Source organism: Platalea leucorodia, assembly GCF_965183815.1.
Source record: "Platalea leucorodia genome assembly, chromosome: Z".
Taxonomy (NCBI): Eukaryota; Metazoa; Chordata; class Aves; order Pelecaniformes; family Threskiornithidae; genus Platalea; species Platalea leucorodia.
In genome coordinates, this window is record NC_138858.1 from 13993653 (window position 1) to 14008433 (window position 14781).

The 14781-nt window shown below is 34.5% G+C and overlaps 1 protein-coding gene across 1 annotated transcript in view; it reads left to right on the top strand.

The window, feature by feature from the left end:
* Positions 1–14781, top strand: part of SPEF2 (sperm flagellar 2) — a gene marked incomplete at both ends in the record, with an annotated part of 85554 nt that overhangs the window by 59285 nt on the left and 11488 nt on the right. The window contains 7 exons of the mRNA XM_082335385.1: positions 1957–3149; positions 3252–3469; positions 3555–3763; positions 3850–3973; positions 4079–4449; positions 10158–10264; positions 12185–12367. Coding sequence (XP_082191511.1) covers positions 1957–3149; positions 3252–3469; positions 3555–3763; positions 3850–3973; positions 4079–4449; positions 10158–10264; positions 12185–12367 — 2405 coding nt within the window. The remainder of the gene's footprint in view (positions 1–1956; positions 3150–3251; positions 3470–3554; positions 3764–3849; positions 3974–4078; positions 4450–10157; positions 10265–12184; positions 12368–14781) is intronic.

The following is a 14781-nucleotide window of genomic DNA, read 5'->3' on the forward strand; positions in this document are numbered from 1 at the left end:
GGCCACACAACTGCATAACCTTCATTTCCTTAGGTAAGCATGGTAAGAATATACCAGAGGGAGGATTTTTAATGAGTATAATCATAGTTTAGATGCGTTACAGAGCCGATCTGATGATTCATGCCTCTTAGCTATATATTTACTGTTCTCACACACTGTAGGATATGCTGTCTTTCTAAAGACACATACAACTGATTATTTATAAGCACATGATGTCCCAAACATATTTTTCTGAGAGTTTAAACCCTTGTGTTTTGGAACTAAAAAATTCAAAACTTGAAAAATGTTGGTAACATTGAGGGTCCATCTTGCAGGGAATCTTATCCCTGAGAGTGGCTCACAGAATCTGCTCTGATCCCCATTTTTCTAAACAACAGCAAATTTCTACAGGTGCCCATACACCTCAAGAAGCAGTAGACACTATAGAGGTGTGAGCGACAACCATTTTGTCCCTTCCACCCTCTGACTTCTGCAGTTACAGATCCATTAATCCTGCCCCCATCTCTTTTTCACCTTTTCTTGCGCTTTTGTGGCTGCCTAATGTTTGGGAAGGTTTTTAATCTTAACTGTATGTTAAGAATGTTTCTCCTCCTCTCTTTTTGGTCCTGGGTATGGTACTTGGGCACATGTTAGAAAAAACTTCTGTGGTCTAGTTGGTTTTGCTGTCCATGTGGACCACAGCTGCTACCTCAGATTTAAAGTTCTTGAAAAGAATTGCTCATAATGGAAAGTATTTAAACTGCATGTTCCTAACGTTTTTTAATATTGTGGCCTTTCAGGATGCTCAGAATAGAATGGAGCAGAGAAACTGTCATTTTTATGACAATGGGAGCGAACATTTCTCACAAATCGTATAATGCATATATGAAAATTTGCTCCTTCTTGTAAAATAGAAAAGAGTGGGGTAGAAGGACTCTTTATCTTAAGACCTTTTAAAGCACCAGAAATGGCATTTCTTTCTGTGATTAGCTTAATGTAAACATTAATTTTGCCTCTTGACGTACACATCACAATAAGGGCGGGGTGGGGGGAGTCAGATTGTTCTTAGGTCATTTCCTCAGTGCTTTACTTCTGTTGTTTCCCAATGAACAGGTTTCTAGTTTTATTGCTTCGGTTCTGCATGCAATTTGTCTTCATTATTTGACTGCTTTCTTTTCAAAGTCATGACCTTATGGCAACAGTGTACTAAAAGAATCATTAAATTACTTACCAAAAGTAGAAGATGCACGAGCTGTAGAGATAGAATTTTCAAAAATGTCAGCTTATGGCATTTGCTCCTACAAAATATAAGAATGACCATCTTGAGAATAATTTGGAAAAATAATATTGAGAACAATCTCAATGCTTTATGAATGTTTCCATTTTGAGAACAAAATGTGAAGCTTATACAGTTCCTCTTTCTCTAAGCAGTAATAAAATAATTCTTCAGATAATTATATTTTAAGAAGCTAAGGTCAGCTACATATGCTGTAGAATGTCTTATGCATTCTTTGACAGGTATTTTGTTATGCATTTACAGACTTGCTCCAAGTTAACTTTTCTGTTAATTTCAGGCGTAATGGGCTTCATAATAGGTTTGTGACTTCAGTAGTATCTCCTGGAGACATTTTGCCTGAAAGACCATTCTGAATTCCACTCCCTAACTCTGTTTTTCTCTGGTTCAAAAGTGGTATTGATGCTACTGGACTTTACTGTTTGCATATTCTGACAAACTTCTGGTAGTCAAAAGGAAATTGGAGTCAAACCTGATGATTTCTTACAAGAGTCCTGGATAGCCTCCAAGTGATTTAAGAGGAGATCTCAGTTTTCCTTGTTCTCTTTTATGGCTGTTTATTTCAAGTCACAATCTAGTCCCAAATTAACAAAATAAATGTGGACGAAAAAAGAAAAAAATACAATTGATAATTTATGAAATAAAAACTATTTTATATTTAGTTGTTTCTTTTTAAATTATAGCCATAAGAGCACTGAAGCAATTTAAAAGCAAGAGTAATTCTTCTAGCAAGACGGAAGCTGGTGACAGAGGGAAAGAGAAGAAAGATTTGGAACATCAGAGAACAAAGAGGAATCGCCAGTTTCCAAAAATATGGCTAACAAAATACTCCTGGTTAAAATATGATGATGAAAGGGGAATGATGTTTTGTGCACCATGTCGTAAACAAAATGTGGATTTGGGGGAAAACATTCATAATTTTTGTTCTGGCACTGATGACTTCAAACTTGAATTTATAAATACACACCAGAGTAGTGAAGCTCATGCTTGGGCTACCTGCATGGAAGCTGCCAGTACTGCTTCACCAGATACAGCTTCTGCTGAGCAGATGTTGAAGAGCATGAACTCCATAACATTAGGTAGAGTAGAAAATATTTTTAGAACATGCCATGCTATTGCTAAATCTGGTCGTCCCTTTACAGACCTTGACTGGATGTGCAAATTAGATGATATGAAAGGAGTGGATATTGGTTCTGTATTTAGAAATGACAAGTCAGCAAGAACGTTTATACATTTTATTGCTGAAGTAGAAAGAAGAGCTTTGAAAGAGAAACTGGAGAAATGTAAATTCTTTTCTGTTATTAGTGGTGGAGTCACAGACAGTATACTCAAAGCAGCTGCAGTTGTCTACGTACGCTTTGCAAATGAAGGAAAAGTCCATTGCCAGATAGTTGGGGTTCAACCTGTGCACAAAACTGACGCTTCAACTATAAAAAATGCAATAGAGGAAACATTACAAATAAATCTTCAGCTCAGTTTGGCAAGCCAAGACTGGTCAAGAAAATTAGTTGGGTTTGGAAGCGATGGGACAGATGTCGTGCTAGGACAAAACAGTGGGGTAGCTAAACTTCTGAGGGAAATTCAGCCTTGTGTACAGTCTGTGCATTGTTTTGCTCACCGCCTAAAGCTGGCTTACAAAGGGGCACTGAAAAATATTCAGCTATACAACATCTTAAGCAATGTCTTGAGAAATATATATTACTTTTATCATAACTCACCTCTAAATAAGAATAACCTCAAAGCCATATATGAAGACATTAAGTTACGCCCAGCTATTCCTTCTCGCATTGGAGGCTCCCAGTGGCTTCCTCGTCTACAAACAGCTCTACAAATTCTCCTTAAAGGTTATCCTGCAATTGTTCTACATCTAAGTAAGGTAAATGATTTAAAATTCGGATGTAACTTCAGGAAAAATTAATTGCTATGGCTAATTTTGGTCCACATACCTGACGCTTTCTTTTTCTGTATTGATTGCCAGATTGAAAGAGATTCAAGAGCCTCAAGCCAGCAGAAAGTCAAAGGCCTTTTACACCTCCTTCTGAGAATGGAGATAGTAAAGTTTTCTCACTTCTTGTTGGATGTCATCAATGTCCTCAACATTCTGTCACGTGTTACTCTGGATCACAACTCCTCCATTGCAGACATATTTGCAACCATGCAGTCAACACTAGAAACACTCCACATGTATCAAACAAGGTCTGACATTTCTAATAACTGAACCTGATCTCTTAGAATATAATAAAAGAGTATTATATATTGTTTTGTATTCTGTATCTTTCAGAGCTGGTCCAAAGGAACGCCTGATGGAGACCACTCAGCACTTTCATGGTTACCAGCTTGTTGGAAATGGAAATATTTCAGCAGTACGAACCAAAGTGCTAAGTAATTTGGGGAAGAGGCTACATGATTGTTTTTGTGATGCAAGTCAAGATGTTTTGAGAGCAACTACTATTGGAAGTTTTAAACTATGGCCTGACAAAATGAAACAAGGTACAGAACTGTGATAGTGGCTATTTGAAGTGCACCTTCTAATTTTTTAAAAGCATAAAAATATTTTTGTTTTGCCTCTGTTATAGAATTTGGTGAAAAGGAAGTGTCTGTCTTGACTAAACATTATGAAGTCATACTTGAAGCTGCTAGTGTGAAAATAGGTGAACTAGAAACTGAATGGAGCATGTTGAAATTAGAGCTGTATAACAGGTAACAAGAAAAATGCATTTGTGTCTGTTTATTGATTTACTCAAAAGGATTGTGGAAATACATTTGGTGAATAGTTATAATTATACTCCTTACCATGCTTTTTAGATTTCAGAACATCCAGACCTTGACATGGGATTCAGTGAACTCAGATTATTCAAAGAAGTATCCCAACATCCTGACATTGGTAGATTTGATCCTAACTCTTCCGGCAAGCTCAGCTGAAACAGAGAGAGGCTTCAGTAAAATGAAACTCACCATGATGCATTTGCACTCTAAACTAAGGTCTGAAAGTGTGACGGATCTTATGGTAATTCAGATGAACTCTCCAGATATCAAAAAATTTGATCCCCAGAAAGCTATTCATTTGTGGAATGCTACTTGGCAGAGAAATAGAAGACTACAGGGGGATGATGATATGATGACAAATGAAAGACCAGATTACTCCTCTGAGTTTGATTTGGAGAGTCTTTGTGGAAGTGACTAGATGAAAACTGTTAGTTTTTATTTCACAATCTTCTTTTAACATACATGGACACTTTAACAGAATACCTTACAGGGTTAATGAGTGTAAAATTTATATTTTTTTCATAATGTATTATACTGTTAAAATATGGCTTTTCTTTATGTTCACTGCTGAATCACCAGGAGATGTTTACGTTTGCCCTTCTATACCTGACTTCTATAAATCTGAAGACAATGAACAAAAATAATGGCGTACATTGTTACCTTGACAATATGTGGACAGAGGGATGCCTCATAACTTCTATCTGATTATTTATTGCATTTAGCTGAGTCATAATACATTATAACCACTGGAGTTAACTGTCATCTTACTGTCAGTCTTTAATAGTTCAAGAAGCTTCATTGATTCTGAAAACCCTGATTTTCTTCTGATAGGTGTGTGGAAAATCTGTGCATTATTTCTGTCAAATGATTGCTTGAACTCTGTTAGCTATGAATTTTGGGTCATACCTTCTCTCCATAACTGTATGTGTTGCTACTTTTTATTCTCTTGTGGATAAGGTTTAACATGACCTTTCACAGATTTTTTCAGACTTGTCCTTCAGAAGACTTTCCTACAGAGGCAGAACAGATCCATTTTCCATTGCTGATTATTAATTGCACAAATCAGTCTTCCCAAGGCAAATAATCTTACAGCCAGGATATGACTAATATACCTCACAGTTTGAACCACTTTTTTTCCCTGTAAAAATGTTTGTGAGAGTTGCAATAAGAATGCCGTATCTTGATTTTTAATCTAGGAGCTGAGAATGAGAATTGTTCAGAGAAGTATCTGATTTCATAATTTTGTAATTCTGCATGTTCTAAATGCAACTTTCTACTTGATAATTTCCAATCAAAGTAAAGCAGACCAGCAGAATATATTTCTACCATCAAGGAAAAAGCAATGATTTCTATCAAAAGATAGCTGAAGTGAAATCATTTATGACCCTTCTTAGTTCTTCCAACAGTGATGAAGACGAACTAGAAATAATCTGGGAGAAATGAATGTGAGGTCATTCACCTTTAAATCAACCCTTTTCTAAATCAAGATCAACTCCCTACTTTCAATATAAAACATGTCTAGTAATTGCAGAAGATACACTGTACACACGCACACATATATAGTCTTTTATTGTTATGTCTTGCATATATATCCATACTACTTCTAGGTCTAAATATTATGTCAGAAATAGAGTAGGTTTTGAATGCATGCTTCATTAAGGCATGTTAGTCCACTCAAGTAGAGTTAATCTGTAGGGATCACAAAACGAGATCAGTACCATGCATTATATGGTAGATTATAAAAGATCCAGCATTAAAATATCTTCATTTGTGATTTCTCAGTTAACAAAAATGTTTAGTTATACGTTACATAATAAGCAACAGGATCTATATTATCCAGAGTATCTTATTAGATATGTGGCATTGCTAGTTCTAAGGATTTTCTCTTAAGTCACGATACCAAGTTTTCAAATGGGAAGATTTTAATTATGATGAGATTAGAAAAAGTTTGAAAATGTGTCCCGAGAATATCCAAGAGCAGAAGACAAAGACCAAAGTAACGAACAAAAATATGTTTAGAATCTATAACACTGAAGTCACTTCCATGATGCATGGGGGCAGCATCACATTTTTAGTATTAGGATTGAAAATAATGGATACATTGCCCTTGGAAAAATACTAGCAAAATCTTAGTATCGTAACAAGTAGTTGGAAAGGAATATCAAGAAGTCATTCATGTCTAAAAATGGTATCAAGTTGAGTCAGACAATCTGTATCTAGTATTTTCCCCTTGTTCTTTATTGATAAGCTTTTAAAATATTCCACTGTAGAATGTATGGTTTGTTTTCCTTAGTGCTTTTGTGTCCTTCTGATTATATGTTTTTTTACTACTATCTGAAATATTTTTGCTGCAAATACATTTTATTTCATATCATTCTTCCTAACTGCACCTATGGAGAACAGGTTATCCCTATCCGCTTTGTAAAATTTGGTTTTAAGTGGAAAACTACTGCTATGTTTTCTCATAATCTTCCTTTTGTAGATGAAACCAGCAGAATTCCTTCAACCTGGCCTCTAAGGACGTGTTTTCTAAACCTGTGATCATTCTTGCTGCTTTCTTCTGGGCACTCTTTAGTTTCCATACATCCTTCTGGATCTGAAAATTCCAAAATTGTATGCCAGCAGAAGTCTTAACAGCTAAAAAGAACACAAGGATTATTTCCAGTGTCTTTCTGGCGATATTGTAATCTGCCATAATCCTTAGAGCCTTTTCTACAGAAATTTTACTTTGGCAGTAAGATTACCATTGTGACATTTATGCAGTTCATTATTTCAGCCCAGTGTGGCACTTGACATTATTATTATCCTAGACTGTATCTCTAATTTGTAAAGTTCACTTTGAATTCTAATCCTGTTTTCCAAAGTGCTTGAAGTCCTTTCCTGATTGGTTTTATCTGCAATGTAATAAGTGTATTAATTTGTGCAGTCTGTTTCCTCAAAGTACTTTGATCTGTTTCCAGTGAAATTTACTTACTGATCTTGACCATCTCTCCAGTTTTTAAAGATCTTTTTGAATTCTGATTCTTTTTCCAAATGCTTGCTATCCTTTCTAATTAAAAGTGGTTCTACACATTTAACAAGTTCATTTTCTATGCGGTCTCCTACATCATTCAACAAAACCCTGTTGGTTTTTTTTTTTTTTTTTGGACTTAACAACAAGATTTTGTAAAAAGCATAACTGTTTTGAAACCAGCCTTGTATGGTGGACAAAGCTGATTCTGGGAATTGTTTTCCCATTCTTTCCCAGAGGACATTATTTCCTTTTACCACTGGCAGAGTACCACTTGCAAACATCAGTATTCTTTTCTCAGCACCGTCTGTGTAGCTGCCCACTCGTAGCATCTCTCCATGATTATAAAGCATTGGCAACCCCTGAATTAAACTGATGAATCACCTTTTGTCTTGTAATATAATCAGACATTCAAAAACAGATCCATGTTCTATAATATAAACCCAAATATATTAAATCTAGACAAAATGCCTAAAAATACATTGAGGATATTTATTTGATATCTTTTTTGTATGCTTATGAGGGATTTCCTCTCCCTCTCTGAGACTTCTTCATTCCTCCTAGGTATGTTATGAGGAGGAATTAGGTCACACTCCATTTGAAGTTTTTGAACTATCATAACTTTTTGAAGACATTTTGGAATTGTCCCACATCAGATGTTTCAGGAGGAGGTAGTAAAGTAAAAGAAATTATCCTACAGCACATCAGCAATTCTATAATTAATAGATAGAAAGTAGCTTATCTCAGAATGAAAGAGAGGGTTGTTTCTTCACATTTACCACAGAGGAAGAAAAACGGGTGGACACTACAGATAGTGCTTCAATATCTCACAATAATTCATGTTTGCCATACACTTACATCAACTAATGTCAAATTTACCTGAAAACTATGTTCTAGCATCTTCTACAATCTGATCAAAGTTCTATGAATTGTGATTAATGTTTTAGACTCCAATCCTTTAATCCCATTTCAGACATTATCTCTTGATTCAAGTTCTTTAATTTCCTTGCCCCTCAAATACTTCTTAGGTGTATTTCTGAAGTCATCAGAAAGTGACATGAGGATATTAGTATCCTTTTAGAATTTTGTGCAGAAAAACAAAATTAAATTTCATTTTAGGAAGCCAGAAACTCAGGAAATACAGGAACAGTATTTTTTATTGTCATATAGAGAAATCATAGTAGGAATTGAACAGTTTAAACCATAAGATAATGTGAGAGAAAGAAGTTAGATTGCCAGAGTACTAGGGATCAGATGTGGAAAGGGAAATGTTTAGTAAAACATGAAATAAAAATTATGACAGCTGGGCTTTTCATGGTAAAGCACTAGACAATTTGAGACTGCAAATAAGATGTAAAAATTTTTCCTGTTATTATAATATAAAGTTTTCACTATGTCCTTAGTGGACCATAGCATATTCTCCCTGTGAACCACTAAAAAGTTACATGGTTTATTGAATCTTCTGTGAAGTCTTCCAGTAATGATCCTTCTGTGATGCAGACTTTATTGTGCCATATGGAAATCATCTGATAATTGTGGCCTGAAGTTCTCGTCAAAATATAGGTTTCTGGTTACCTTAAAATTACTAAATCAGCAATCCGAGGTGCTTCAGTAAACAGCCTAACACACATAATTTTTAAAATATGTTCTTTCTCAAAGTAGATAACTCAAAAAACTTCAAGAGGTGACATCAGAGCACTGTTATCAGTCTGCCAGTATTTTTTCCCAGCTTTTGCTTTCATGCTGAAATTTATGGTAGGACATAAGGCTTCAAGTCCAGGTTTTTCTCCTTCCTTCTTCCTGTCCCAACAGACTTTAAGCTTCCAAAATCTATTTTTTTCTGCTTCTCTCCAAGCTTATATATGTATAGGATTTCACTGCTGTATTAAGACGTGCTGAAGGCATTATTCCTGGTTTTCCTGATTGGAGGCAAACAGGTATACAGAGATTGTAGACTACTAATTCAAATTGGCAACTTGATTCTGAATACTGACATTATGAAATTAATATTCAAACACATTCTTAATATTCCTACCGCTTAAATCTTTCTTCCTAAACTTAACAAATTTCACTTCACTGTTCCACTTCAAAGAAAAAAGTTTGTTAGCCATAGAATGTGCACAGCTGTGCCTTTTCAAAAGGACAAGAAGTTTGGCTGTAAAAAGGGAAAAAAAAAAAGTAAGGCCTTCCAATATTTCACTGATTGTTTTTGCTTTTAAAGGTAATTTGAAAACTTACTGTTTTGATGCTATGGAAGTGATCATAACCTGACCAAATCAGCTTTGTCTCTCAAAATTTAGATAACTTGAAACTTATTTTACGTTTTTTGTCATTACTGCAAAGCTTTTGCACTGAGTCCTCACTGAGCCAGTAAAGTCAATTTCTGAAAGAAAAGACTCATATCTGTCTGTTAAATTTTGGCATACATAATTTTGTATTTTAACACTGCGCATGAAGTTTGAAGTTTCTGCTTGCTTATAAGCAAATCCATGCCTATTTAAAAAAACAAATAGGTTTTGTTGCATTTACTTATTTTTATCGTATGATTTCTTTAAAATAAAATTGATGGAGCTATTTATAACTCCCACAAGCCAATTCTGAGAAACTTTTTAAGCAATTCAATTTTGTTTCAAAGTTTAACAGACAATGGTCTGTGTTTTCCATCCTATTCTCTAACACATGCTCGCTTTCAAGAGTAGAGGTGGATTTATGATCGATTAAAATAGAGCACAGTGAAAGAAAATGTTAGTAGGTATTCAATACACAGGATATGTGTGTGATTGGTATTTGTGAACTGCTCATTAAGTGTCAGTGTAGACCGTGTGAGGATGGGTTAGTGATCACAATGCAGATCACAAGGATCAAAAGAATTGCAGTGTATTGGAATATTTTCCATTTTGCTATTAGACAGGCCATACATTATTTATTTTAAATGAGAAAATTTTATGTTTGGCTTGAAAGATATTACCACTATCAATAGTACATAATAGCAAAATAAATAATTTTCCCATATGGCCATTAAAATAAAAAAATAGATTTCCTTTAGCAAAAGAAGTCTATTTAAAATGATAAATATAATTTTTTTATATATTGACTTTCTTTTATTAGGTTTTATACAAAAGAAAGCATTTATTGACATTTTGACTGACTTGATTAATTTGAATCTTGGAACAAATTGCCTTCCTGATGCATGGATGAACTTAACACATCCAGATGTAAGTTAACCCCTATTTTCCTTTCAACCAAAGTATTGGTTTGTGTAGAAGATGCAGCATTGTCCCTACTATGATAAAGTCAAGCGTATAACTACTCCAGGGCATTATCAGTTTTTCCTTAAAATTCTTCTCTTTCACTAGAGAAAGATTCTGGAGGTCACTGTGCCAGAAGTAAAATGCTTTTGTCAGCACTATATTTATTTATGATTTTCAAATTATATCCGTTCAAGATTATTGTATCATTATTGCTCTATCATTGTAGCATTAAATAAGGAGTTAAATAAGTTAAAGGAGTTAAAATAAGACTGTTTATGTTCTTCATTCCAAGACAGGAGAATAAAATCTGGAGCTGTATGATCTTAAACTTATTTATCCAAGTTTTTCAGATTTAGGAGCATGAAAAATTATAATTTAGTCTTTCCAAATCTTCCATCACTGAATTCTCTAATTAATTTTACTTTCAGATGTTGCTGGTAAGCCTGTGGGATGAAAAGGTTTACTTGTTTTAGCGTATTTTGATAATTATTTCTGACAGTAAGCCATGATTCACATTAAGATTTTAACTGGATTTTTCATGAGGGAAACAGCTTTATTCAAATATTCTTCACACAGATGAACTGCATGAGTAAACCATTTTAAAGTTCCTGAGTGATGGATTTCCACGGAGTTGAGTGAAAAGTAGGCACAGCTGTCATCATCAGTATATAAAAATCTAATCTTAGCACAGGGAATTAATTATATGGGGAAACCATGCGTCAGACATTGTTTATTAATAGACCACATGTGGATGTATCCCATGTTCTTTATTCTTTGAGAACTTTTAGTGCTTATAAGTACTATTTTTATTTTAATAATAGAATTTCCTTTCCTTAAAAGCACCATTTTAAAATGAGACTTTTAAAATTATAGTGAAAGCAAGAACTTACATACAAAAGGAAATGCACGAGGCATAAGCTAAGGCATACATTTGTTCTGCACAAGCTATTCTGAACCCAACTCACCATTTCATCATTGTGTGACTTAATAGAATTTCAAATAAGTTTTCCAGTCATAATAGGCAGTACTGTACCTACAAATGTTAGGGCAGATGACATCTACAGCATTGCCAAATTGTCTCAGTCTGTCTTGCCCCAGATCCTTATTTCTGTAAACACATTGCTTTCTTCTTGAACTCCAGTCTGGAGCAAACCAGACACTTCTCTTGACAAGAAATCTGGGTGTGGGGCAGAAGACAGCGCAGAGTTACACAGTAGAGTCTCACCGCACCAGTAGTGCAGAAATTAACTGTGCCAGTTTTGTTCCCTCTATCAGATACAGCCTTCACAATGCTGCGTCAGGAGATTTTACATGTTTTCTCCTATTTGTGTTCTGTACTCTGCTCTGCTATCCACATACAACATCTTCAGTGGTAAAAAAGACATGTGGCAAGATGCAAATCAGCTTTTCTACTACCGCTGTTTTCTAACTGAAAATAATGCTGAAGCAGAAAAGAGCCACATGGTGGACACCTGTAAGAGTAAGCAAAATAGGACCAAGGCACAAACCCAAGCATTTACTGGATTTTGTACTCATGCTGCTAAATTGTCAGTTCAATTCTTAGTGCTCTCCCAGACGGATCATGGTTCAGGGGTTAGCATGTACTAAGGGCCATTATTTCATAGGCAGTTTAGATATAGACCCCTGTTTAGGGAGTCAGAGTGTTTATTTAGAGGGAAAGCAACTGCACATGCCGATTGAACTCAGTGACAGACAGTGGTCTGTGGCCTGTTTTGTTTAGTGGTACATGTCCTTTATACATCTTTGAAATCTCACTGCAGAACCTTGTCCATCCTAACCAGGAAAAAGACCTAGGGATACACAGTATATAGAAAGTGTATGTTTATGCACACATATATGACAATATTTATTATTTTTTTATAGTTACAAAATCTGGCATCTGCATTCACAGTGAAATCAGAACTTACTGACTGGCGCAGATTCTTGCTAGCAGCAGCACAGCCTTGGCCAGTGCCATCTGTGACACAACTTCTCAAAACACTACATAGCTTCAAGTCTGTTGATGCAGCTGGATCAGGCTTTGTTACACAGGAATACTATATGCAGGTTATAATTCTTTTCTCTTTTGAATAATAGTCTTTTGTTAAACTCTCTGAATTGAATGACATATTATTGGGTTTATTCATATTCAGAAATTCAGTCTGAATTTTAAGTGTTTTCTTTTTTGAGGGTGCGTTCTGTGAAAATTGTCTTCAGGAAATTGAAGGCTTAGTATCTATCTTAGCCATAGTTCCACCAATCAGGCTAAATAAGCTTACTTTTTACTTCCATTTCCTATTTACCCCATAAATTAATTTCAAGTGAAAAACCTTCCTGTTCTAAAGAAACTATTCTGTGACTCCTATTAACTTGTTTGACATTGTATCTGTAAGACAAAAAATTTGCTCCGAACAGAAATAAGTCTTTTAGCTTGGGCTCACCAGCCCTACTGTAATTAAATATTTCCAGAATTTTACCAATAAGGAATTTTTGTGAATGAATATTCTTTTTTCAGACCTCAAATACATGGAAAATTGTAAAATCCTTTGATCTATTCTTTTCTCTAAAGACCATTTCTATTTGAACCATTGCATAGTTCAGCAAGGTTTTTCAGGAAGAGTGTTTCATGTAAGAGTATTAAGAATACATTTTTCTTCTTTTAGCAAAATTCTGCTTATTAAATTTTCACTTGCTTTTACTTTGGGTTCTTAATCATACTTAGGATGACTGCTGGGTCACTCTTTTAATGCGTTGTAGCCATATATATCATATATCATATATCACATATCACATATCACATATCAGATATATATATGTATATGTATGTGTATGTATGTATCTATACATATATATGTATAATATATATGTAGATATATATTTCTGTGCATCTATACACAAAAGTTCTACAGTTCTGTCAGTTTGTATTTTTTTGGTGATACTAAAATAATTTTCAAACTGCTTTAGATAAGTTTCATAGAACCTTTATTGCAGTTTGTTTTCCAATCACCTAGTATTAGTTTTCTTCAAAAATTAAACAGAGACTGTGTTATTCCAGAAGCCTGTCAGTTTCAGAACTACTTCGATTAATTTAAAACCTCAAGAAGTGCCTGCCAACCCCTACTCACACCAGACTTGCAAAGAAACAAATTCTGCAAAGCCAGAAAACCCACAAAATGTGCAGGTCTATCTGCATCTGTTTGTCTATTGATGTGGTAATTTTTACTGAAGTGTGAGATTTTAAAAATAAGCTAACAGTTACAAGACATGCAGACTGTGAATATACATTTTTAACACAAGATCCTAGTACAAATATAATATTAACTGAGCAATTCATTTACTCATGTCAGGATTGGAATTGGCTCACATTCAGTCAATGATAGTAAATATGCAATGGTGTATACTGATTTGTTCATAGACCTACCCCCTGTTATTTCTTCCAAATTTCCATGAGAGTGATGACTCTGAACATACAGTCTCATACAGTTGCCTAAACACTAAAAAGGACTAAAAAGTTCATAAACACACAGGTAACTCCACAGCTGAAACTCCTTTTTCAGAAGAGAACTATATATGTAGGCACATACTTAGCTGCTCAAGAGAGTGTTATGGGAACCTCCAGAGACTATCCAAAGCAACTCAGTTCAACAATGTGCATTGATTTTGCTCTGCAATCAACTCATATTGCAAATAGAAGTTGTAATGTCTGTCACCCCTATTCCATGTTTGAAAATATGACGAAAACTTTCTTCACTTAAAAAACTCATGAAAACCCTGCATATCTGCTGTATATGAGGTCCTACAGTTCATGTTACTGACAGTACTGTGGTTTGGAATTTTTGCATATAAAGTTATGAGAAGAACAGGAACAGAATTTTTCAGACTTCAGTAAAATTTAGTCCTCTAATTTCAAATTAATTGATGAGGACTATCTGAATTCTTTTTATTGCAATGTTTATTGTATCCTTTTGGAAAAATTTATGGCAAATTTTATGAGGTCAATACTTGTTTTATTTCTTTCTTATTCATTTCTTTCTTGAAAAAATAATGATTCATTTTCTGTAGAACATGGTGCACCAGAGAATTAATGAGTCAGTGCAGCCATAAAATTAAGGAAAGAACAATAGCAGAGAGTTAGTAAAATATTGTTCATCAATTGTTATCATTGATATTATATCATCTACAGCAAACCATCTGATATATTTCTGGTGAAGATCTGAAAGACAACACGAAGTCTATTTTCTTGTTATTAATTTACTCAGTTTTCCCAGCTAAATCACATGGGAAAAAAAGCAGAAAACTAGCTTTACTAATTTATTTTCCTTTCTGAAAATCTCTTGGAACTTCCTGTTTTGTCCTACTTCAATGTCTTCCTTTGTAAAGAAAACACATAATAACAAGGCAATATTTTATATAATCAAGAATGTAGTAATTCACCTGAAATGTGGAAAAGGATGTTGCTAATGAAATTTATAAATTTGTTA